Consider the following 24593-nt stretch of genomic DNA (forward strand, 5'->3'; position numbering starts at 1 on the left):
TTTGGAATGAGCAGATGCAAACTATTATATATAGAATGGATAAACAACAAGGTCCTACTGTAGAGCACAGGGAACTATATTCAACATTCTGTGTAAACCATAATGGAAAAGAAAATGAAAAAGAATGTATACACGTATGTATAACTGAATCACTTTGCTGTACAGTAGAAATTAACACACTGTAAATCAACTATACTTCAGTAAATTTAAAAAAAAAAGAGGGCCCTGGCAGACATGTCAAACCATGGCATACACAACAAAGATGAGAAAACTAGGACTCCTTTCAAGGAGCTTAAGCCAATCCACAAAATTGTATATGCCTGAATTACATATTCTAAATCCAATCAATACCAGTTCGGATTGAGCTAAGTAGCAAATATCCCTTTTCTTTAAAGAGGGGGAAACTAAGGTAAGGGGTATCAGAATGAGTTAGCTCAGTGCTGGTTAACAACAATTTCATTTTTTTCATTTTTTTTCTCTTTTTTTGGTTACACAGTCCTACTAATCTTAGAAATCCAAGGCTCAATGCAATGCCTAATCAAATAATAACTAACTTTCCTTCTTTGGTCTTTAAATTATTCAGGATGGGTAATTCCTAAATAAAATGTTAACAGAAACACCTTCATGCTCTTTTATCTTCTTGCTATTCACATCTCATTCTATGTTCTAGACAGCTCTGGCAACAAAGACACCGAAGAAAATATTATTTACAGTAAACTTTATTTTCATTGATTTCACTTAACATAATTTCAAAGTAGGTCTGTGCTCTAAGATAAGCAAAAGAACAGATATCCTAAATCTCATTAACAGAGCTTTTTCACACTGTTCCTCTGAGTAGGGTACAGGGTTTCAGGGGCCCCAATGGCGACACCTTACATTTTATCCCTGGAGATTTTACCTATAGATTCAGAAAGAACAGATAACACCAACATACAAGAATCAAACTGTATGCTTCTACTATAGGAAGAAGCTCTTGTGTTACACTCTACCCACCTCTTTACGGTTGTAATGATAATAACTGACTTTCTTCTCTGCAAAGCTGGGTTTTTTGGGTTTGTTTTTGTTTTAAGTAAAATGTCAGAATATGTGAAAATGCTGTACTTATTTATCTTAATATGCTAAAAACAGTGAAAATTTTAAAATTCTTCATGAGTCCAAGCTGGGCCATGACTACTACTGATGGGATTGACCCAACACACTAATTCCAAGTTTGGCGACCATCAGCAAACTGTTCAAAGGAAACACATAAAAAACAAAAAATCAGATAAAGAACAGCACAGGCCCTTGACTATTTTTAAGGGACTGGGACTCAGCAGGTCCCTCACAACTACATGGCGAGGAGATGCCAAGGCAGAGCAAGCAGGGACGAACTCCCACCCCTGGAGGTGCCGAAGGAAGAACTCGTGAAAGGCAGTCCTGCACTGGGGCTTTGAAATCATACACGTGAGCTGAAGTTCCTAATCTAACAGCCAATAATTCAAAGATGAGAAAACAAGGCTGGAGAGACCAAGGCCTCCCCAGTCAGGCAGGTCATCAGTGGTAGGTCTCCAGCCTCCCAGTTTACAGCTCTTGACCTTGGTCTATGCTGATTATAAAACATAATTCTTGATAGCATCATAACTATGATCAAGGTTGGGTAAGTAATCTTTTTCCAAAGCAGATTTTTAAAAACTCTATTTTGGGGGTATCTTTATTATACTTAAAGACTACATTTTTAAGAACAATCTGGTTTGGATTTTATAATTAAAGTTAACTACGACTGACGTTAAATAGGATTCAGTCAGAATTCCCTTTCAGCAAAATTTTCAATAATAAAGGACACCTTACAACTAAGAAACATGGACCCCATGCTGAAAGTCACACAAACGGCTGCAGTCGTGGAGCTTCCTCCAATGCAGAAAGGGGCCAGGATGGACCAGAGAGCAAATGTGAAAGCAAAAACCATTTCCAAAGTGAACAAATACACTTATTTCATTTTGACATTAAATCTGCTGTTTTTGCAGCCTTTCCTGTTTGTATATGAATTTAAATCATTTCAGTCGATGCTCAGCATCAGATATACTGAAACAAGTAAAATTTTGAATGTCTAAAGTGTTTGGGGCATTAAACTAGAACGAGCAATAGAGCAGAGGGTACCTGGCACCTGCAATTAAGCCTGCAGGCATAAATTTTCCAGAGTGGTAGAATCTCATTCCCATAATGCCAGCCAAGGTTCCAGATGTAACTGATGAAAAGATAAAAAGAGTCAAAGATCACTACATCTTATATGTTGGAGGATGAAAATGCGGCCAAACTCCCACACATCTTTCAAGGGCCCAGACCTCATACCTCCTCCTTCCCCGAGTCGGGGAGCTCCACAGCCACCCACAGTCAATGGGACCAAGTACAAATACTGGAGTCAAAGGCTCTCAGTGTCTGAGCCCAGCCTGCCTTTCCAGCCTCACCTCCTACCACTCTTCAGCCATAAATTTCTTAGTTTTCTCCTAAATGGCATTTTTCCCATGCCAATGCTATTTACCCTGTGTGCTCTTAGGCTCTTCCCACTCGACATCTATTCAAATACCTACCACCTGCCATGCACTGCACCAGGTGCTGGGAACACAACTGTCATCAAAAAGATCTCTGCCCTAACGGCGTTTGGAGTTTGATAGGACTAACTTGAAAGAATCACACAAATAAAAACTCAGAAGTATAATCTGTGCTACAGGCGCCAATTAATGCAAAACAAATAACGTGATGAACAGGGGATCCAGCCCATTGAGGGAGAAGGACTTGCTGAGAAAGTGAAGACTGAGCCGCGATGTGAAGAGTCGCGCTTAATGAGCTCAAGGGGAGGAAAGCACATTCCAGGCAGAGGGCGTAATATACGCAGGGCCCTGCAGTGAGAGGGGGCTGCTAGACGTGGTGTGGCACAGAAACCGAGACTGAGGGAGGAAGAGGGCCACGGCCTACAGAGCCTCGAGGGCCACGGGACGGACTGTGGTCTTCTTCCGAAGAGCAATGAAAAGCCATTAAAAGATATTACGCAGAGGGATACATACAAAGAGCTGCATTCTGAAAATATAATTGTGGCTGTACCACAGGGAGCAAACTTCAGGGAAAACAGAGAGGAGGTAGGGTACCAACTGAGAAACTTCCTCGGGAATGCAGGCAAGAGGGGGGCTAACTGGGGCGTGGATGGTGGCCGTGGAGGTAGGGAAGGGGACAGCCTGGGATACGAGTTGCAGGTAGTGTTGACAGGACCTGCTGATCAATCAGACAGAGGTGGAGGGGAGGGGAGCAACGGAGACCCAAATGGAGGGAGGACACCAGGAGACCAAGCGTGTGTGAGGATAGGAAGCCAGGTGTGGGCAGATGCCATGACACAGCTGAATGCTTTCGAGCAGGCAACTGGATACACGAGAGTAAAGCTCGGAGGAGAGAGAAATTTGTGAGTCATTTGTGTATCGGTGGTAATTTAAGACCTGGGCTTCAACCATATTGCCAAGTGAGAGAATATAAAGAACATTAAAAGAGCCAGATTTTAAGAACCTTGGTATCTAATGGTTGAAATGGAAGACAGGTCGACAAAACAGACAAAAGGGAGTCAGAAAATAAAAAGGAAAAACAAGAGAATGGAAAATGGATTGGTGTACTGTGCTGAGAACAGCTAAAAGGCCAAATTAAATGAGAACTAAGTGTAAGCTGAATTTTGAAACACACAGGTTCCTGGCAGCCTCAGGGAGAGCTATTCCCGTGGACTAAGGGGCCAGAAGTGGAGGCCGAGGTGGGTTGAGAATGTGAGGTGAGGAAGTGAGGATGGGAGTGTAATGGCTGTTTTTTAAGAGAAGTTCCTGAAGAGGAAGCAGAAGGGCAGCAACTGAAGAAAGCAGTGGGGTCACGAGAGGTCCTTTTTTTTTTTTTTTTTTAAAATGGGTGAGAGATAAGCACATCGGAGAAGGGCTGGCATCAGTGACGGTGTAAAGCTCCGGGGAAGGTGAAGCAGTAGAGACCCAAAGCCTGGTGGAGGGACCAGCCTTGGAGACAAGAACCAGGACAGGGGAAGGCCTAGAGGCCGATGGCATGAGGGAGTCTCCACGTGACGGCTGCTGTTTTGTCTTCAAGTAGATGGTGAGGTTGCTCGCTGGGGTGTCAGAAAGGGGACAAAGGGGCCTGAGAGTAACTCCGGGGCTGCAAGAGAGCCGCCGAGCAGAGCTGAGAGCTGGGCGCTTCCTCCTTCCCAGCCCAGGCCGACTTGGACAAACCACTGTGACACGCCCGCTCTCCGTGAGGGCCAGAACTGCGTGTTTTCTCATCCTGTGGGTTTGTGGGGACAGCGAGGGGCCCACACACCCAGCAGGGTGTCTGACACAGGGTGGGGCTCAGGAAAAATGCACCAAAGCCACCCTGATAAGTAATCTTCCCCTCCCCGCGCCCCTCACCGTCTGTGCTGCTCATAGGACACGGAAGCAGCCCCAGTCATGTTTTATGTCCCCGGTGAAGGTAAAGCCTCCCTGAAGGCAGGGCCTACATCTTACACACTTAGTTTACATCTAAAAGGCTAACAAATGATTTTCAAATGGGAAAAATGCAATACCGATGCAAACCTAACCCAGACACGTGGTCCTTCAGTGACGCTCAAGCAGACGGTCTTCAGCGGGGAATCACAATGGTTAAGAGACACATGCCTGCCTTACACAAGTTTAACACTTACTTCACTGGGTAAATCTACATTCATGAGGTATGAAAACCTTTCCATATTCTGTACATAAAAGATAAGTAGAAACCAGCACAAGACGCCCCCGCCCCGCCCTCATTTCAAAACTTGCCTAGGACTTGGCAGAAGCAGTAAAACCGTCGCAATGTGAAGAACCTGTCACATCCCACCAACCCAGGGATGCGTCAGGGAGACGCTGAAACCGACATACCTAAGAAAACCCAAATGTTCCTTGGATCCTGAGACAGCTGATAGGCCCCGAAGCCCGCTAATCCACCGAAGAGGAGCCCGGCAGCCAGGGACGGGACACTGCCTGCAGGGAAGCAAACACACAGCTGCACTGCAATGGCAGACACTCATCTCACTGACAGAATCCACCAGACCGCCCTCCCCTACAGAGGAAAACAGCAAAGAGAACGTCTCTCAACGCGGTCCAGGACCAAGGCATTCTCAACGAGGAAAATGTATGGGGGAGTTTGCCATTTTACCAGAGAGGTCAGGGTCGTACCACATGGGTCCTCTCTCCTCTAACACGCAGGACACTTCCTCCCAGGGAGAAAGGGAGGGCTCCGAGCCAGGCCTGACTAACCCTGCGAGGACTGGAACTCTCCATGGGCAGGACCTTCGGCTCATCCCCAAAGGAAAGGGAAAGAGAGTCAGTGAGTTAAAAAATGACCTGGAGAGCAAGAATTCTGGTGTGTGCGATGGCAGGGGGGATGCAGGCAAGGAGTGGGGTGGAAACAAGCATGTTCACTGACACATCTGTGCCCTGTGCCTGATTTAATGCGGAGACCTCAAAACTGCTTCTGCGAAGACTAGAGGTTTCCTTCTACCTGAAGAGCAGAGATGGCCCTCTGGGGTCAAGGCTGATGTATGGCAGGTGATGATAATAACAATCTACTACCATCCCTAACCGGTATCTTTATCTAAAGAGTCAAAAAAACAAGTGACTGGACAAGAAGCCTGGTGTAGCTCAGCCGGATAACCGCCAAGGCAAGTACAGCTACAGGACTGATAATAAGCCTGCACTCCAGCGAGAGGGCCTAAAGCAAACCTGACTCCAATAAGACTGCAGTTTGAGGACCCTGGGGACTCACTCTTCACCGGGAATAAGATTTTAAGAGGTTAAATAACTACAAACCGTACCTGCTCTTGCATAGCCAATGATCCCGCCGGAAGCAACCAGTGCTGCGTAGCCAAAGCCGATCCAATGTAAAGGCACTCTGAAAACGGAGCAGTAAGAAATCAGTGCCAACCGTGTTAAAAACACAAAAAACAAACGAAACAGCATGGAACCATAGAATGGGATCAAAAAGGTCACCATTCCAGAACAATCCTATCATGGTATAAACGCAAATAAATCCCAGAGAGGTTAGATGGCTTGCCTAGAGTCAGTGGCAGAGCTGGGACTCGAACACAAGTCCCTGGCCTACATGTCCATATCCTCCCACAGCCCAAGCTGTCCAGCAGTCTTGGCTCAGCGCCCTTTTCAGATGATGAAAGAAACTCGGGTTTTGAAAAGCTCCTGACTATTCCACCCCCATTTCACTGGGCACTTACAGTGGGCCAGAGTCCTTCTCCATTGTTCTCTTTCACTCTGTCCAAATGGAAGATCACACCAGGCCTGCACCTGCGGAGGAGGGGCTGGATCAGAGGCAGTTAACAGCACAGCTCGCTAGCAGCCAGGAAGCAGTGCGTCCAAGTTCCAGCTCCAGACCCTTGGGAGCTAAGAAGAATGGGCAAGCCACCCAACGTCTCTAAGCCTCAGTTTCCTTCACCGTACCTACGCTGAGGATAGCAATGGTACAAATTTCCTAGGGCTACTATGGGCATTAAATGGGATAATATGTAAAGGCGCTTTGCACAAAGTAATTGCTGAACAGATACCAGCCGTTCTAGTAATAACCTAAATTCTAATATAACATAGGCCCACAGGACACTTCACTGACCAGCTCTGTACAGTTAATGAGCTAATCTCCTCAACACCTAACCAAATTATAACTAAACTGGAAAGTAAACACACCTCTTGTGCCCTTAATTCAAGTATTTTAGTTGCCCTTTCTGGGGGGAAAGGGTGCTGCTTTTTACCCCTGCCCAAAGAATTGATTTCAATACTCAACATTTGTAAAGTTTCCAGATGGTTATTTAACTTTGCATCACTCATAGTTATCGTTAGATGGGGGGCGAGGAGGAAGGATGAAATATACAAAGCCCAAGTCATAATTACGTAGAACACTACACCCTTGGCAAAGCAGGGTGTAACTCCTAATTTCTTAAAGAAATGCATCTGGTATCCAACGAGGCTAAGCTTGAAAATACATAACCTCTTCTGTTTAAATTATTGTCTATAAGGGGGGGGGGGCTTGGAATTGTACCACCGCCATTAATTCGACGTAACACTGAGCCACCGAGATTTTTAAGGAGATGGCCCAATAAAACCTCCAGGAAACTAATGACCTCGACGCTACCTCGGTAAGCATCTGCCTCAGGAGCTCAGGGTCTCCGCGGGATTCACAGCCCACTTTAAGGAAAGCAGGAAACGAGGGACTACACAAGCACCTACCACGCAGCCTAAAGCCGCCGCCTGGATCCGGAGGACGAAGAGCAGGCGGCAGCAAAGCCTCTCAACTCATTTCTAAAAGTCAAAACAGGTGTAAAATAATAGTAATAATAATGCCAAAGTACACGAACCTCCTTCCCAAAGGTCTGCACTCGCCAACGAGGGTGCACACGGCTACGAGGCAGGAGTCGCACTCCTGCCGGAAATGTCGCAGCGCTTTCTCTGAGTCCGGGGGCGGGGCTTGGAACGGGGCGGGGCTAGAGGCAGGGGTCGAGGCGCTCCGGACGTCCCGGGGGCAGGGCATGGGGCGGGGCTTGCGACGGATAGGCCGGCGCGTGCTCTTTGTCTCCGGGTCAGGGAGTATCGGAGCGCTCCGTGTATCCGGGGAGCTGGGCGTGGTGCCGGCCGTCCAGCACTCGTCCCAGAGCCGAGCCACCTTGGCCTAAATCCGGAAGCCCAGGCTTGGAGTCTAGTTTTGCAAGAGGCCTTTGCGAGCTGGGCCAGGTCTGCGGTGAGGGGGGGGCTGCCACCGATGGGGGTGAAGGGCATCCGAGGCTGGATTTTGAAGGACTGCATCAACAGAGGGCCCTATTACCAGGTGTCAACCAGATGCAGGCCATCGGGGAGGACTGTCACTCTAGCCCTATCACGTTATTTGCTACCATGGGAAGGGACTACTTTCTATCTGCAGAAGATAGGGTGGCCACTAGACAGGCTAGATAGTGTGGTTCACTTCCCTGTTTGTTTCAAAGAGTGAGGCTACTTGAAAAGCATCTTAAAAGGGAACAGTGGGGGGCTTCCCTGGTGGCGCAGTGGTTGAGAGTCCACCTGCCGATGCAGGGGACACGGGTTCGTGCCCCGGTCCGGGAAGATCCCACATGCCGTGGAGCAGCTAGGTCCGTGAGCCATGGCCGCTGAGCCTGCGCGTCCGGAGCCTGTGCCCCGCAACGGGAGAGGCCACAACAGTGAGAGGCCCGCGTACCGCATTAAAAAAAAAAAAAAAAAAAAAAAAAAAAGGGGGGGGGGGACAGTGGGTGAGTTACATTTGCAAGTACCTCTGTGATGCCCCCGTGGCCACACGTTATCTCCACTCCCATTGCATATCTGCTTCTCTTCCCTGCGTTTCCTGCACCACCATTCACTCAGTTGCTGTAACACCAAAATGTGGGTGGGTGTCACGTTTGGCATCTCTCTTTCATCCCCTACAAGTATCAACAAGAATAGATCTTATATATACAATCTTGAGTGAAAAAGCAAATTGCAGTGCATTGGCAACTGAAAAAAAATGCACAAGGAGACAGTTGTGAGCTAAGTTTTATTGGGGGCAAAATGGGGACTATAGACCCAGAGACAGCCTCTCAGGTAGCTCTGAGGAATTGCTCCGAAGAGGTGGTGGCTGGCGGGGTGAGTCAGTATATGTGCTTTTGGTAAAGGGGGTTGGGTGCCCTCAAGCACACATTTTGACGGAAGGTTGGTGCTAGTCACGAGGAGCAGGTGTCTCTGTTAATGATTTTAGTGCTTTTCTAGATGTGAGAAGATGCAAGAAATTGGGCTCATAAAACCTTCCCCTGAAAATATCTAACTCTCTGCCAGTTTTTCCCAGAGCACGGGGTGCCTCATTCCTGATCTCCAGCCAGAACTCCTTTCATGGTGTGTGGAAGGTCAGTGAGTGCAGTGGCTAGGGACCTAATCCTTGTAGAGGCAGATGGCGAGTGACAATTTTTTGTTGGCAGCATACATACTTTGAAAGAAGATCTTCCACTTGCAGCAACTCCTACTTTTCAGATATCAGAAGTGAAGTCTGTGTTTACCACAGCTGATTCTAACCAACCGAAGCTGATAGTGACTAAGAACTCTGAGCAATTCCACTTAGGCCAGACCCTCAACAACTTAATGGAAGACTCTCCTTAAAAAACAAGGACAGGGGCTTCCCTGGTGGCACAGTGGTTGGGAATCCGCCTGCTAGTGCAGGGGACACGGGTTCGAGTCCTGGTCCGGGAGGATCCCACGTGCCGCGGACCAACTGGGCCTGTGCGCCACAACTACTAAGCCTGTGCTCTAGAGCCCGCAGCCACAACTGCTGAGCCTGCGTGCCACAACTATTGAAGCCCGTGCGCCTAGAGCCCATGCTCAGCAACAAGGGAGGCCACCACAATGAAAGGCCCGTGCACCGCAACGAAGAGTAGCCCCCGCTCGCCGCAACTAGAGGGAGCCTGTGTGCAGCAACGAAGACCCAACGCAGCCAAAATAAATAAATAAAATTTATTTTTTAAAAAAAATGACAGGACTTGCCTTAACCAGCTGGGATGATTTAGGGATTCATTTCTCCCTATGCACATGCAAGCTTCAAACCTTAGTTAAGCCCACCATGATCCTCCCCCTGCCTTTTAGACTTAAAGAAATTGAACCACAGAGAATTAGTTACCTATAGTCCTAGCCCTTGGTTGAGCTGTTATTTGAAATAAGCTGTCCTACACCCTTAACTCTACCATAATGCATAGTTTCATGTGCAGTCCATCATAAAATATAAAATAAATGAAAGGAACCGGTTTCTGCTCTGTTTCAGTTGGTTCCACACAAGGATTTGTGTTTAGTAATGTTTCTAGTTGACATTAGCATATTTTAGGAGATAGCTCAGCTCTTAACTAGGAGCCCACTGAATAGTACTGGAACACTGAACCACAAGTGTGTCATGGGGCGTGACGAAGATTGTGTGAGGGACTAAGTTTTTAGTCTCTGGCCACTGGGGCCTATCAATGGGATGTTTTTCTGTTAGTTTGTTTTCTGTTTTGTTTGTTTTTTTTCACAGAGGCCTCAAGTCAGGATTGTCTGCTAGACACACATGTACACCCACCCATAACCAGAGCAATAAAGACCATCTGCCGCAACAGAAGAGCTCACGAGGAAGGAATAGCGCTTCACTTTGAGCATTATTTTATCATTTTTGGAGCCTTGTATGTGTTGAATTCGCACTTAAACAGACCTCAAGCAAAAATGGTCAAAATCAAATGCCAGTTGCAGTGTTGCAAGTCAACATCTACTGAGTATCCACAATACTGTCTTCAGGAGTATTTCATAGCTTTAAGACTGACATCATCCATTCAATAAAATTTTCTCCAAGAAATTAATAAATGAGATTATGAAAAAAAACGGCCTATTTTTTTCAACCTACCCTATCTGCCACGTGCTTCTAGGACCTCATATATTAGAGCCATAATAATACGAGCAAAGCATACAGTGAGCTTATTACACGCAGGACACTGAAGTGCCTGACATCGACGAACTCATTTAATCTTCATAGCAACCCTATGCGGTAAAGACTATTACTTTCTTCTGCTTTTATACATGGAGGAAATTAAGGCAGAAAGGGGTTCTCTCACTGGTATAAGGTCACACAGTAAAGGGTAGGGCTGCCTAACTCCTTTAGTCTGTTCTCAGTACCGTGACCAAGACAATCCTGTTACAAATTGGACTGCAGTCGTTCCTCAGCTCCAAACCCTCCAGTGGCTCCCTTACCTCCCGCAAAGCCCTGCACACCTCCCTCCCGGACCTCAGCTCCTATTCCTTTCCCCTTTGCTGATGCTGCTCCAGCCTCCTTGCTTGCACCTCCGAGCACCTGCTCGTGCAGCTGTTTCATCTGCCCGGAACCCTCTTCCCGGATAAATCTCTCGCTCACTCCCTCACCTCCTTTAAATCTTCATTCCAATGTCACCTTCTCAGTGAGGCCTTCCAGGATCATCTTATTTAAGACTACGACCATCTGCATTTCCTTCCGTAGCTTTTCTCCACGGCACTCACCTCCTAAGTGGTATATAACTTACGAATTGCAATCACCTCCCCTCTCTAGCATGCAAGTTCTCGAGAGTGAGGATCGTTGCCTGGCACGGCAGGGCCCCACAAGCATGCGTTGAAAGGCCGAGGACATGTAGTGAGAAGTCAGCAGCTGCTTCAGAAAGAGGGCAACTGGCAGAGTCAGAGACAGGAGGGAGAGATTGCCCTGGCTGCACCCTGCCTCTCTGAGGTCTGGCTCTCTCCCGGCCCCGGCCTGTCAGACACCTGTGTCCTTGTCATAAACCCATCCCCGTGCCTTCTGAAGTTCGGGATAGCTAAAGTTGCTTTTTGTTTCTCGCAGCTGAGTCTTTCTTAACAGAGGTAGCATCCCGTTCCCTCTGCCAGAAATGCCTTTTTCTCCTTGTTCAAAACTCAGTCTCTTCTCTTACTGAAGTCAAGCTGCCACCAGCCACCACAGGCTGTAATACATTTCTTACCAAAGCTTTTGTCCTTTGTGTAGGGATCTTTTTTTTTTTTTTTTTTTCCTTTTCGGCCCCTAGAATCTAGGATAGTGCCGGGTACACGGTGAGCGTTGTTCAACGCAGGCCCAGTGAATAAACAAATGGAGAGTGGAGATAGAGGTGGCCTTCAGAGATTTCAAAATACTGAGGAGTGAATTTGCGATAAGGAGCTGCTCATACATTAATATCAAAATAGACAATCCAGCACAGAGATGGTTGAGATTATAAACAGACTATACATCCCTAGGAGGAGGAAAAGGAAATGAACCTGACTCCCCCCAAATAGGTATTTTTTCATACAAACTGGTTTGTGCAATGGCCTCCAAGTACACTACCAGGCAAGCTCTGCCAGAGGTCACTGAGCAGACAAGCGCAGACCAAAATAAAATGTTCGAATCACATGGTTTATAGCAATTTTATATGTAAACCAAAACCTGGAAGCAACCAAGACGTCCTCCAGTAGTGAATGGTAAACTGTGGTACATCCAGACAATGGAGTACTATTTATTACTAAAAAGAAATGAACTATCAAGCCATGAAAAGACACAGAGGAAGCTTATGTGCATGTTAGTAAGTGGAAGAAGCCAATCTGAAGAGGCTACAATACTGCATGATTCTAACTACATGATACTGTGGAAAAGGCAGAACTTCGGAGATGGGAAAAAGCTCAGTGATCATCAGCGGTGGAGATGGGGAGAGATGAACAGAACAGAGTGGCAAATCTGTCCCTTCTCTCAATATTGTTATAAACCCAAAACAGCTATAAAAAAGTAAAGTCTCAAAAACAAAATAACCAAACCTATATTCATCTTTGTTTACAGGCCTGAAGTAAGACAACAAAGAGTTGGATGGAAATGTCAGACACATGGTTTGGTTCGTTTCCTAGATGATTTCCTCTCATGAAGTGAGCGGCACTTTAGTGTCCAAGTGTTAAGATCCTCATTTTGCCTAATCAGGAGGGAGTCCCCTGCTGGCCTCAGGGATTTAACATCTTCCCAGCTAAGTCAGACCTATAAATCCTCTGCTACTGTGTCTCTTCAAAACATCCAGTAATCCATTAAGGAAAATGCTTTAATTTTCTAGGTAAGAAAAGAGTATCATCAACGGCTAGTTTTAAGACCACCTTTGTCAGAAGATTAGCTAAGCGAGTTTTTTGGATGCCCTGAAACAGATGGGAAAATAAAAAAAGGAAATGTCATTTTCCTGTCCTTAAGTAACCTCTTAAACAAACCACTGCTTGGAAACAGAATAGTTACATGAAGTTTGGAAGCCTCTCTTTAACTTTCTTATGTACATAGCCCTAAACTTAAGCATATGCTTTACACATACATATTTTATTTTATATATCTAATTTTTAAGCTTGTCTTAACATACTTCCTGGTATGAAAATCTTTTTATATCTTTTGTTACCAAAACAAACAAAATCCGCATTAAAATTACTAGAACCACGTGAAAAAGCCAAAGTAATGCAGGTTTTTCATTCTTCCCTCACTTAGGAGAAAAATCTGAAAAACAATTCCTTGATCTACTTCTGGTAAAGAAATGCATTCAAGATTTTGTATTATTTTAAGCTATAATATTTTGAGAAAGATCTTTATTTGCCTTACACAACAGTAAAAATTATGTATTATACATTAACATACTATATATTGCCATGATATATAATTAATAAAATATTGCCTATCAAAAAGTTTTACCACTGTTTAAAAAAACAAAATGCTGAAAGTGATTTTTAAGCTGTACATTTTCTTCAAAAGAAGAAATTCCTAGCTTTTACTCAGAAAAAAAAAAAAAAAGTACATTTGAAAGTTTTTCTCTTAGGAGAAATCTGGGATTCACTGCATCATTCGTATTTTCTTCCTTTTGCTCTTCTTTTTTTCTAACATTTCTACTGTTTTCCTCTTCTTGGTTGATATCAGGCTGCTTCCCTTTGTTGGCTTATTACTGTCACCAGTTAAACCGCATTTCTTCGTGTCAGGTTTTAGCTGCCTTTCTTCCTCCTGGACTTCACGGCCAGATTCCTTTTTTTTCCTTTCGGACTGTTCTTTTTTACTTACTAAAATACAAGAGACATTGCATTTAAAGAGTGTTTTTCCCTTTGAAATAAACACAAGCCCACAATAAAGTCATCTGGATCTCCTCCACTTTAATGATTCAAAGAGATAGCAGATTATTTAGTTTCTGTAAACGATCAATTTCATTTACCAGGAGATGGTTCTACAGCTGGAAGCAGGCTTCCTTTCGTGTCTGTCACTCTGTCCAGCCACACTCCAAGACATGTCAGCCTGGCGTTAGTGTTTACTTCACACAGCAAAGACGGGGAAACCCCCTGAAACAGGACCGGCAATTCGTGATAACTAACACAGAGGGATTTTAAATATTACTTTCATTTTTCCATAAACATGTTACCTTAATTTAAAACTTACACTGTATTTTGAGTATAAAATATACTGCCTAGAAGAAATGTATTATCTTGATTCATGACTGGTTTGACTAAGTCCTTCACGAGAGCCAATTTCTAAGAAGGGCTCCACTAAGGAAAGCGACCATTTCATTGTGGTCATTTCTGGGTTTAACAAAGAACCATGCACAAAGTAGGTACTCAACAAACCACAGTCACAGAATGTGTTTATAAGAGAATGAAGAATAATAAACCAAGAATCTGTAAGAGGGAGACTACCAAAGGGAATTTAAGTTTCCAATTATCTGTTTCAAAACTATTGTTAGTTCTACAACTGATCAAAAATTCCCCATTTTTTTTTCCTTAGTAATGGCACTATGTTTATTTAACAAAATCTTACAGAGAACATCAATATACAAAAGAGAAGAAAGTCGTGCTTCTCTGATTTTAACAGCAGGAGTTCTGGAATCCTGTCAGCTCAGACTCACCAATACCAACTCCTGAGGCAGTGCTACGGAACCCTAACTTTAAAACCACGAATGTCAATCATGCCTGGAAGAGATTTTAAAAGTTTCAAGATCTATGCCTTATGACCCTTAAAAAAAATTCCACCTCACTTAACTCAAAATTAATATTGACAGTAAGACTCCCATTCAGTGTATTTACATTGTGCTGAGACACTGACCTTGTCCTCTTTGAGCTTCCACATTTTGATGAAACCATCACTCGATGCTGTAACAATAATATGATGCTCTGGAGTTTCAAAACTGAACATGTCTTTTACCCTAGGATAGAAATAGTAACACCATAAAAGACCCTTTCTTCCAGATAGTATGATACTGCTAGAAAGCTTCTATGCACAGTCTCTTGACTTTTCAATGCTTCAAGTATTTCCAAACTGCTCAATGAACAGTGCCTAAAATTTAACATGCTTCACGCTCCCATGAGTTGGTGAGTCATTTTCAAGGTCTAAATTCCAAGAAAAAATTGACTGTCAATGATACCTTAAGAAAAAGTTGAAAAGATGGTGACAGGTAACTATAAATCATCAGATTATCATAAAGGAAATAAAGATACTTAAAGCCCCTCACCTCAGGAAACTACAAGGTCAGTACCGAGAGAAAAGACAACAGAGATGACCCGAGGCCTCCTCCTCTGCATCTGTTTTTCTTGTCCTCAGTGCCGCCACCCATAGTCTAAGCTACTATCATTTTCCTTCTGGACTACGGAGTAAACTAATCGGCCTCGCTGCTTCCATTTTTGCCCCCTAACAATTTTTGAAAAATCGAACCATGTTACTCCCAGTCTTAAAATTCTACAAAGCTTGGATCTACTTTATAATAACACGGGAGAGGGAGGAAGTGGTGGGACATAGATAAACCAATATCTACAAAGGCATTTAGTATAAGATTCAAACTCCTCACCATGACTTGCAAGGCCATGCACCATTTGGTTCACTCTGACCCAGTCACATGGGTCTTCTAGCTGTTCCTAAAATACACCAAGTTCTTTCCTCCCTCAGGGCCACTGTGCGTACAGTTCTCTCCTCTTCTTAGAAATAGCTCCTTTATCCCTAAGGTCTCACTCCCCCTTCCCTGATCAACCTATCTAAATAAGTTACCCGTGTTATTCCCAAATCATAATACCCATGTCCTTCCTGTTACAATTACCTGCTTGTTTATCATCTCTCTGTTGCCCCACTACAAGATAAGAGCCAGGAGAGTGCAAGCTCTTGTTGCAGTATTTCATTATGGATGCTCAGTGAATACTCGTTAAATGAATGAATGGCCAAATTTCGTAAGTGCTATACGGCCTTGAAGAATATGTTCATTTCTCAATACAGGGGAAAACTAGGGCCTGTCTAATGATTGCAGTATTCTGAGTATTTACAAAGAGAGATTTCTTAAAGCTGAACTATTATTTAGAAAATAAAAACTAAGAGTTGTCTGAAACATAAAAGAATAGGCAAATAAAACACATTAAAGTATAACCATCAATAATCGACTTTTTCAAAATTACAGTTGGAAACAGCAGAGGCAGAGGCAGACAGAACTGGGTTGACTCCCAGCTCCAACACCTAACAGGGGGGTAATCTTGGTCCAGTTACTTAACCGTTTACTCTGAGACTCACATTTACCCCCAGAGATACAGTGAGCAAGAGATAACAAACTGGCACAAGACAGAGGTCAATATGTCATTTATTTCTCCTGCAGGAAAAACAAATAGCGTAGAAAGGTGCTAGAAGTGGACAAGGAGAATAAAGTAAAAGGACAAGAGTGGTCAGGGGCAGAGCTCAAGACTGTTTGTTTTTCCCTGCTCAAGCATGGATTGAGGATTTCAGGCCTCAAGTCTAATGAAATTATTGGGAAAATAAATATCTTGTGCAAGTGACTAGTCCTGATGACAACTTCACCACTTCTGTATCACTCAGGCCAAGACAACAACATGCCCACTATCCTCTTAGGTTCCAGAAATCATATATATGTAGACATGTCTGACTATGTCTGCGGTCGTTCATAAAAAACATATACCCTGCTTTATGAAGCTACTGCATTTATAAGAGATTCTACACGTACATGCACAGAGATTAGTGAAAAAAATACCTGTTTTCATGAGCTTTAAATTCAGAGAGGCACATTAGTGAATCACAGTCAAAAAATCTTACAACCTCTTCATCTCCAGCCACTGCAAGGACAGATTCCTAGGAGAGCAAAAACAGAATACTATCCAGAATGTCATCAACATAGTACCCAGAATGTCATCAACAATGACATCAACAATGTCATCAACAATATCACCACACATACTAAACTCCCATCACTGATTTCCGATCACTTACTGAAAGAAACGTAACAGAAGATACTCTCTTTTCATTTGTGATGGTGCCACTGACGGATGCAGTGTCAAGCTGATAGACATCTATTTTGTTCAGTATGACAACTACGTATTTCTCTCCTCTTGGGGACCATTCCACTATGTGAGCATCTGTAAGTTAAAAGCACAAAGCTGTTGTATTTCATGAATAAAAAAAAACTGATCAGGGTCATAATAAAAACAGCAAATATTTACACTGCATTTTCACATCCATTATCCCATTCAATCTTCACAACAAACTTATAACACGTATTTTGTGAGTTAAATTGTAAACAATGAACTGGTTCCAAGACTCATTAAGGTCATACAGCTGGAAGGTGGCAGAGCCACACCAAGAATCCCAATCTAAAGTGGGAAAAGAAATTAACCTAAAGCATTTGCTCTCAGAGGGAACCACCACCACGCACAAAAATAAATGTATGTGTACATGCTCACAAGAATGTGTGTATATATATTCACGTCCCATCAAATTTTCAAATACATTTCAAACAAAAATACTCACTTTGTTTTATGTTTTTTATGAATGCCGATCTTCCTTCCACAAGATTCCATGTTCTGCAAAACAGGAAGCTCATTTACGGCATAATCACCAACTCTGACCGGGTATAAAGGTAAGTTTAAGGAAGACTCAAATGAAAATTTACTAACTACTTGGCTATTCAGAAGAACTGCCTTCTTTCTTACAGCACCATGTGAAGTATTATCAAGGAAGATTAAAACTCGCTCTGTTCCCACAGCCCTTTCCTATGTATGCTGAGTCCACTGTATTTTCAAAAGGTTTCACCCCCTAAAACTCTTCTTTTTAGGATCACCCTCTACTTCACAGCTTACAACTGCAATGTAACTTGCATGTTTGAATATAGAGCTTGTCGTTTTTTTTCCATTATGAAAAGGTTCACTAGCTTTCAACCTCTCCCTTGTGTCAAAATATCATCAAATGGCTGACAATGTGAGACAATACAGAAACAGAATCTAACTACTATAGTAAAAGATGTCCCGGGGTGGGTTCTCGTTATACTTGGAGAACGAAGACCACAGCTTAGGAAAGGTGCTCTTGGGCCTTAATGACTTACCTTAATGTCTTATCTGTACCCACAGACAGGGCCAACTTGCCAGACGGGTGAATGGAAAGGAAGGTCACATGTCCTCTAAAAGGAAACTGACAGTTAGTCCCCAACCTGACTGGCACCTGGAGGCCGATGGGGAAGTCTGGACTCACTTGTGAGCTTTAATCGACTTCAGGCACTCCCATTTCTTTGCATCCCAGACACAAATGAGGCCGTCCTCCGCCCCGCTGATCAAGTGCCTGTTGCCGTGGAATTTCAGGCAAGTTATTGTGCCTGTGGAAAAACCGAGACAGGCAGAACTAACTTCATTTTGAGTGCAAACTCCATTTCTGGTTTGAAGGCTAAGCTGCAGTAAGAAAACATCCAATATCTTAATATTACCGAAACATGCCTTAAAGTGTTGGGTGAAGAAATTAGTTTGTTTTTCATCTAAGATCATACAATCTCAAGCCTATGTAAATATTTTCAGCAAAGCGTTTCTCTAGTTGTAGATACAGGTTTGAACTAATCAGTTCACTTTCTTGCTTTACATCCCCATAATCATAAATTTTGGAGATGGCTGGCTAGGATAGTTTGAGCAGAAGTCCAACAAAACTAACCAGCTAATCTGGGCGTCAAACCAAGACGCACAGCCATACGACTTCTACTTTCCAAACAGTGAATTAGCTACCCAACCACCCATAATGCAGTTATTATGCCTTCAGAGCTACTTTTGATTTGACTTCTACACAGTTCTTATTCACTGTCATAAGAATTTATTACAATTTCATAAAACAATACACTAATTATGTCTTCTGTATTCTCCTTCCATGGTTAACAAATCTTCCTACATCTTTTTAACTTCTTTACAAAACATTGCACTCCCTTCCACTCAAACTGAAGCCTGGATCGCCCATGAATTTCCCCTACAGCGCTCCTCAAATATTGAAAGGCTGGAGCGAGGTGAGGTGATGGAAGAACCCAGTACTCAATCCCTCAAATCAGTCCTCAAGTAAGATTCCTTATCCTCTGAAGTTTGTGTCACCCAGCTTAATTGCCCTAGAGTTGAGGAGTCGGCAAACCACTGCCTGCCGGCCAGATCTGGCTGGTGGCCTGGTTTTGCAAATGCAGTTTTACCGGAATACAGCCATGCTCACTCAGTTACAAAATGTCTACGGATGCTTTGGCACGGCCAAAGTGAGTAGTCGTAACAGAGACTGTAGAGCCGCAAGGCCTAAATATTTACTATTTTGTCCTTCTCAGAATAAGAGTGTGAACCCCTGTGTCGTTACTGTCCATCTACACACCTCCTGGTCAATCCTTTACACTCTGCCCTTTATATTGAAAGAGCCAGAGATCTGTGCGGAATAATTCTGCACCCCCAAAAAGCACTAATAATATGTGGGCTTATGGACTCCCTTCTCCTCAAAGGGGGAAACTTCAGCCACTTTGCCCATGTTTTCCTCCTTCCCTACTTCTCATTTCGGGAATTTTGCTTTCCCACATCTTCTACTCCTTCTTTCCACGACTCCATTTGTTCCCTGGAAAAGAGCTTATCTATTACCAACTGTTAGAAAAACAGGATTTGTACCAGGAATGAAGGAAATCAGGAACCCTATTTAATTCATCCCCTATCCAAACTCTTTCTAAGTCCCTTCTTGTTGAACACCTGTACCAATGGGTTTGGACAGACTAGACTCGTTTAACTTATTTCCTCCAAGCCTATGGGAGAGAGGAGGCTTCCTTGTATGAACTGGGATTAGGAGACAGAGAGGAAAAGGAACGTACGTTGAAATCACTCAGAGCCGAGCTTCTGCTGAAAAGCGAGACACCTGTCAAAGTAGCTAAGGACCATCTAATATAAGAAAGACGTTGATCACTCTAAATTTACTGCTAGAAGCCAATGCTTGGTGTGGAACTTCTGAAATATATGATAGTGTAAGAAAAAGGGTACCTGTCTTTATCTGCCTTTCACTGCAGGAAACTAACTTGCTTGGCTGAGTTTCCTCAAACTAAGTATGTATTTAAGTGATTCTACTACCTTAAGTTCCTTCTTCCTTTCCCTTTTCCTTCTGGAACACATGTGAAACCCCTCCTCCTCTGTCCCCTGGGAAAATGCAGTGAAAACAGCACATGATGTTCAATACCCGGGGAAAAAATTACCTGTTCAGTCTTTCTGTCCCTCGGTCCTCCCATTACCCCGGTCAACTGCACCATCGGCGTGGAACACACAACTGTGGCTTGCGGATCAGCCCCCCGACCTCCTCGATGCCAGTAACCTTTGCCTCCTCTGTATTTCGTCCCTCACCCCTAAAGCCCGGACACCGTTACCACCGAGAGCTTTTCCACATTAACTCTACCCTCTGACCACAGCCTCACATCGTCCCAGCCCTTCTTCCACTCACAATCCACCTGGTTTTTTTTACTCTGGAGATCTGCAGACCCTTGACACCCTATCTTCTCTAGGCTGACAACCTATTCTTTCTCCGAAACCCTCAATTCCCTTGTAAATCGATCCTTCTCTTGCACACGTCAAGTAACCGTCCTCTCTCTCCAGAAATGTCTGTGGCTTACTGCAACACATGCTAGTCCATCCACAGCCTCCAACTTCAGTCCGGCAGGCCCTCGTCAGTCCTCTACTTGTTCCTGGCACCTCTCCAGGAGAGGCATCCAAACCACGAGCACCTTCGTCAGCGCTGCTGCCTCCTTCTCATTCAACCCCCAACCTCCTCCACGCAAGGGCCCCCGAGATCTGGCCCCAACTACTTCTCCAGCCACTCCCAACTCCATTCCAATCCTCTCATAATAGCGAGCTCCTTACAGCTCCCCAGACACAGCAGTGGTTAAAAATACAGGCTCTACGGGCTTCCCTGGTGGTTCCGTGCTTAAGAATCTGCCTTCCAATGCAGGGGACGCAAGTTTGATCCCTGGTCGGGGAACTAAGATCCCACGTGCCACAGGGCAACTACGGTCACACACTGCAACACAACTAGAGAGCCCGCGGGCCGCAACTACAGAGCCCATGCACCCTGGCGCCTGTGCACCACAACTAGACAGAAGCCCACGCGCCGCAACAAAGATCCCGTGTGCCGCAACTAAGACCCGACGCAGCCAAATAATAAATAAACAAATAAATATTTTTTAAAAAACAAAAAACGGGCTCTAGACCTAGGGTTAAGTTCCAGTTCCAGTGTTTTGTGACTCTGGGCGAGTCATGGAACATCTCTGAGCCTAGGCTTTCTCTTCTGCGAACTGACGATACAACTATACCTTCCTGGCATACCGCTGGGTACCTGATGGCCCTCAATAAAGTCGGCTCTTCATGTGATGCTACCACTTGTGCTCGTCACACTGCCTGCTCTGCCTGGAATGTCCTTTTCTCTACCTTGCAAGTTTCACCTAGCCAACAACTGATACTTTTCTTATAAAATTATGCAGGTGTCATTTTAAGGAAGTTTTCAATGAAAACTTGCTTCCTCCTCCTTGCCCTCTAGTCTGGGTTAAGTGCCTCCCTTCTGTCCCAATACAGACTGTGAATAACTTAAGGACAAAGAACCACATTTTTTCCATTTCTGTATTTCCTAGCACAGAATCTGCTACGTATCAGACACTTAATGAATTGTTCATCTGAAGTCAAACCGTAAAGTAATAATACCTCAACATTATTGTCTTGAAGAATACAATGTTCTTACCATTGTGATGCACTAGAGCCCCATGGTCTACCTTCTTTTTCATGTCATAAATGTGAATGGTTTCATCTTTGCTCCCAGTGACTACAAAACGGCTACTGACAGCCACTGCTGACAAGGAGGCAGTGTGGGCATGGTGAGTGAAGTCGGCCACAGGAGTCCATTTCTGCTAAAGAGTGATACATACAGTCAGTGCCATGCCACGATCGTATCGTAGTTCTCTACAAAGAGATAAGTGGTTTCACGATCTATGAAAACTCTCAACAGATCCTACAAATGGAGAAAAGACTATGCAATGAAAGGTAGATTCACACAAACAATCTGAGAATTGAATAAGGAAGGTAAAGCAGGAGATGGGAAGGCATCGCTGAGTATCAAAACAATTATGAAGACTGGGCTACAGGGACTTTAAGGTCCCATCCAAATCCTTAACTCCTTAATATGTTTACTTAGATGTGACACTTCCATACCATTCATTCACTCAAATGTCCAAATCTTGATTTGAATTTATTCACTCAAATACTGAATAACTACTATGTGCTTGGCACCATTTTAGGCAGTTGATACAGAGCAGAGAACAAAAGAAACAAAAGTCCTCATCCTAAGGGAGCTGCCATTCCTGTGGGAAGGACAGACAAGACACAATATGATGTCACAGAGATAAGTATCAACATAACAACGCCTATAAAGAAAAATGAACGGGATTTGCATTAATACTAACATGAGCCCTAGAGAATGACCAAAGATGAGGTCTTGAGAACTCTATGCTTGCTGCCATGAAACTTCTGGATTGGAAAGTGTGACCGGTTGAGTGCGAAGGATGACGGCTGAATACACACACACATACCCCACAAATTAAGGGAGGTGCATCAAGAAGTATTAGCAAAACAAATAAACCAACAAAGAAAAAAAAAATCACCAAACATGTTTGGACACACTTAGGATGTGTTATCGCAAATTAATTCCTAAAAACGACAGCAGGATAGCCCTTCCATCAATCAGGACCCAGGGGGCCTCTTTTGAGTAAAGGTACAACATTCCTGAAGAGCTGCTATGGCCATAAATCAAAGAACAACCTCTGCTTGTGCATATTACAGAAGGAAGGCTGGTTATCTGGAATATTGCCTGACTAGGTTTAGAAGCAGTACTGGGTAATGGTTAAGCGCTTCAAGCATCAGAGACACCTGGGAATTTGAGTCCGAGGTCTGCCACTTATTAGCTCTGTGGCCTTGAACAAGTCGCTTAACCTATCTCAACTTCTGGTTCCTCATCTGTAAAATGGGAATAACTGTATCTGCCTCAGAGGGGTGCTGTGAGGACTACTCTGTGTCTGGAGCATGGAACGCAACGTAATTACAGAAAGAACACAATCAGCAGCAGCATCTTTGAGTATTCAAAACAGGTACCTTTCAGCCAAAGGCAGATTAACCACCAGAGTAGAAAACAAAATAAATAAAAACAATCAGTCAAGTCATATACTTCCAATTTTCTAGTTAATTCAAGACTGACACTTTGACTTCTTCGTAAACAAGTACTCAAAGAAACAAGTTTCTGGGAAATACCTAGGACTGCTTAGGGGAAAAAAAACAGCACAGGACTAAAAGTTAAGGGATCTTGCTTCTAGTCCTGGGTATGTCCTATCTGCTTCACTACTACTAATTTACTTAACCTTTTAACGCACACACCCAGTAAAATTCTTACATTTTGTTGTAATTTTTCTGCACGTGTTTGCCTCCCTCATCCTCTCCTCCTTATGTCGGGAAGATCTCCAGTGCAGGATCCATGCCTTTCGCTTCTTTGCACCTTCACTGCAAGTACTGGCCTCACCGTAAGGGCCCAATAATGAACTGGTGTCACTTTATCTGTGAGGAGTTTTTCCGGATTTAGCTCAAATATTTTGTAAAATACCGGAACGTAAATTCAGTGAAAGGGCGAACTGTTCTTTCATTAAACCCTGAACACCTCACGGGCTGTCAACTTGGATTCATAATCTACGGCCCACTGGCCCGTTTGCAGAAATGCCAGCTTCCTTCGTGCACAGTAGTCGGAATGTTTACTACGCAAGACAGGCATCGTCTCGTCGTATGAAATGCCTTTTCCGTGTTTTAAAAGGCTAACGTGTATTTTAAATCTCCTGAGCTTCGTCACCGAATCCCTAAGAAATCAGACGGTGCACTCCCTTGCTGCGCTGTGGGAACCAGACCCGACGGCGCCCGCCCCACCCGCGGCGGCCCCTCCCCGCGCGGGCTCTCACCTCCTGGTCGCCGCTCGCCTTGGGCTCCAAGTGTACAGCGAACCCAAAAAGTACCTGCTCGTAGCATCCAGCTACCAGCTCCATGCAGCTGGGCACGCGGCTCCTCCCGGAGGCAGGCTCAACGCAGACCGGTAGTGACGAAAGCGGATGCAAGGGGGAGGAAGGGGTCCTTCCTGCGCCGGCGCCCAAGTTTACGTCAAGACCGCGGGGCTGCCTTTTAGGCGCCTGCATCCGTGGGAGGGATTTCAGGGCTAGAAGATCACGCGGAATTTCCAAGAAGGGAATAATGAAGGACGCCCCATGACGAGATTCTCATTTCAAGGAGAAAAACAAACAAACAAACCTGGGGACTACCAGGCATATTCTAGGGAGCCTTGAGCTAGGCGCTTCTGAGGCGAGTGGGCGGGACATCCTCTGCGGAAGCCCCTCGTTTCCGGTACGTCTACGGAAGGGGCGGGGCAGCCTCAGGCCTGGGCGGAAGGCGTAGAGGAGGCTCGGTGTTTCCGCGTTGTGGGTCAACGTGGACCCGTGTCTGTAGTGGGCGGTGATAGCGGGACAGGAGTTAGGTCTCCTTGTTGTGCAGGAAGCCGAGGAATAAACATTTCTCGCTCACATTCTCTGTAACGGAACAAGGAGGGGTGGCATTTAGGGTTCGCCGTTATCAGAGGAGTCCGATTCCCTCGTTCCCGCGCGGGCCCGATAATCTCGTCCTGCACACCTTTCCTTGCAGCTCCGTTATGGATTGTCGAACTCTGGGGGCAAATTGGCCAACGTTGTGGCA

At 44.5% G+C, this 24593-nt stretch overlaps 2 protein-coding genes across 6 annotated transcripts; both read right to left on the bottom strand.

Annotated features, from left to right (window-relative positions):
* Window positions 1-701: 701 nt before the first annotated feature.
* On the bottom strand, window positions 702-7496 carry TMEM14C (transmembrane protein 14C). Of its 3 annotated transcripts, none has more exons than XM_032649088.1 (6): window positions 7388-7496; window positions 6257-6326; window positions 5843-5919; window positions 4908-5009; window positions 2144-2224; window positions 702-1228 (listed from the first exon to the last, which is right to left on the bottom strand). In XM_032649088.1, the coding sequence occupies exons 2-6, from the start codon at window positions 6277-6279 to the stop codon at window positions 1221-1223; spliced, it is 291 nt and encodes a 96-aa protein (XP_032504979.1). In that variant the 5' UTR covers window positions 6280-6326; window positions 7388-7496; the 3' UTR covers window positions 702-1220. The 3 variants fall into 3 exon arrangements, with proteins under 3 accessions (XP_032504979.1, XP_032504977.1, XP_032504978.1); XM_032649086.1 differs by having other exon boundaries at window positions 2137-2224; XM_032649087.1 differs by having other exon boundaries at window positions 2137-2224; window positions 7260-7445.
* Window positions 7497-12928: 5432 nt separating this feature from the next.
* PAK1IP1 (PAK1 interacting protein 1) lies at window positions 12929-24222 on the bottom strand. Of its 3 annotated transcripts, none has more exons than XM_032649081.1 (10): window positions 23813-24222; window positions 21562-21727; window positions 18043-18163; window positions 17897-17971; window positions 17326-17378; window positions 16789-16934; window positions 16553-16650; window positions 14635-14734; window positions 13754-13877; window positions 12929-13604 (listed from the first exon to the last, which is right to left on the bottom strand). In XM_032649081.1, the coding sequence occupies exons 1-10, from the start codon at window positions 24041-24043 to the stop codon at window positions 13384-13386; spliced, it is 1335 nt and encodes a 444-aa protein (XP_032504972.1). In that variant the 5' UTR covers window positions 24044-24222; the 3' UTR covers window positions 12929-13383. The 3 variants fall into 3 exon arrangements, with proteins under 3 accessions (XP_032504972.1, XP_032504973.1, XP_032504974.1); XM_032649082.1 differs by having other exon boundaries at window positions 13126-13604; window positions 21562-21724; window positions 23813-23953; XM_032649083.1 differs by having other exon boundaries at window positions 13126-13604; window positions 23867-23923.
* Between the last annotated feature and the right edge of the window lie 371 nt (window positions 24223-24593).

Source organism: Phocoena sinus, chromosome 11, assembly GCF_008692025.1.
Source record: "Phocoena sinus isolate mPhoSin1 chromosome 11, mPhoSin1.pri, whole genome shotgun sequence".
In the NCBI taxonomy this organism is placed as follows: domain Eukaryota; kingdom Metazoa; phylum Chordata; class Mammalia; order Artiodactyla; family Phocoenidae; genus Phocoena; species Phocoena sinus.

Bases quoted from the DNA above. Each gene is read 5' to 3' on its own strand.
- PAK1IP1 (XM_032649081.1), bottom strand. From the start codon at position 24,043: ATGCAGGCGCCTAAAAGGCAGCCCCGCGGTCTTGACGTAAACTTGGGC. The intron at 21,728-23,812 runs GTGAGAGCCCGC...ATCACTCTTTAG, and splicing joins AGGCGAGCGGCGACCAGGAG to CAGAAATGGACTCCTGTGGC. The intron at 14,735-16,552 runs GTATTTTTTTCA...TTTCTATCCTAG, and splicing joins TTTAAAGCTCATGAAAACAG to GGTAAAAGACATGTTCAGTT.
- TMEM14C (XM_032649086.1), bottom strand. From the start codon at position 6,279: ATGGAGAAGGACTCTGGCCCACT. The intron at 5,010-5,842 runs GTACGGTTTGTA...GCTTCCCTGCAG, and splicing joins CATTGGCTATGCAAGAGCAG to GCAGTGTCCCGTCCCTGGCT. The intron at 1,229-2,136 runs GTACCCTCTGCT...TCCTTTGAACAG, and splicing joins GGCTTAATTGCAGGTGCCAG to TTTGCTGATGGTCGCCAAAC.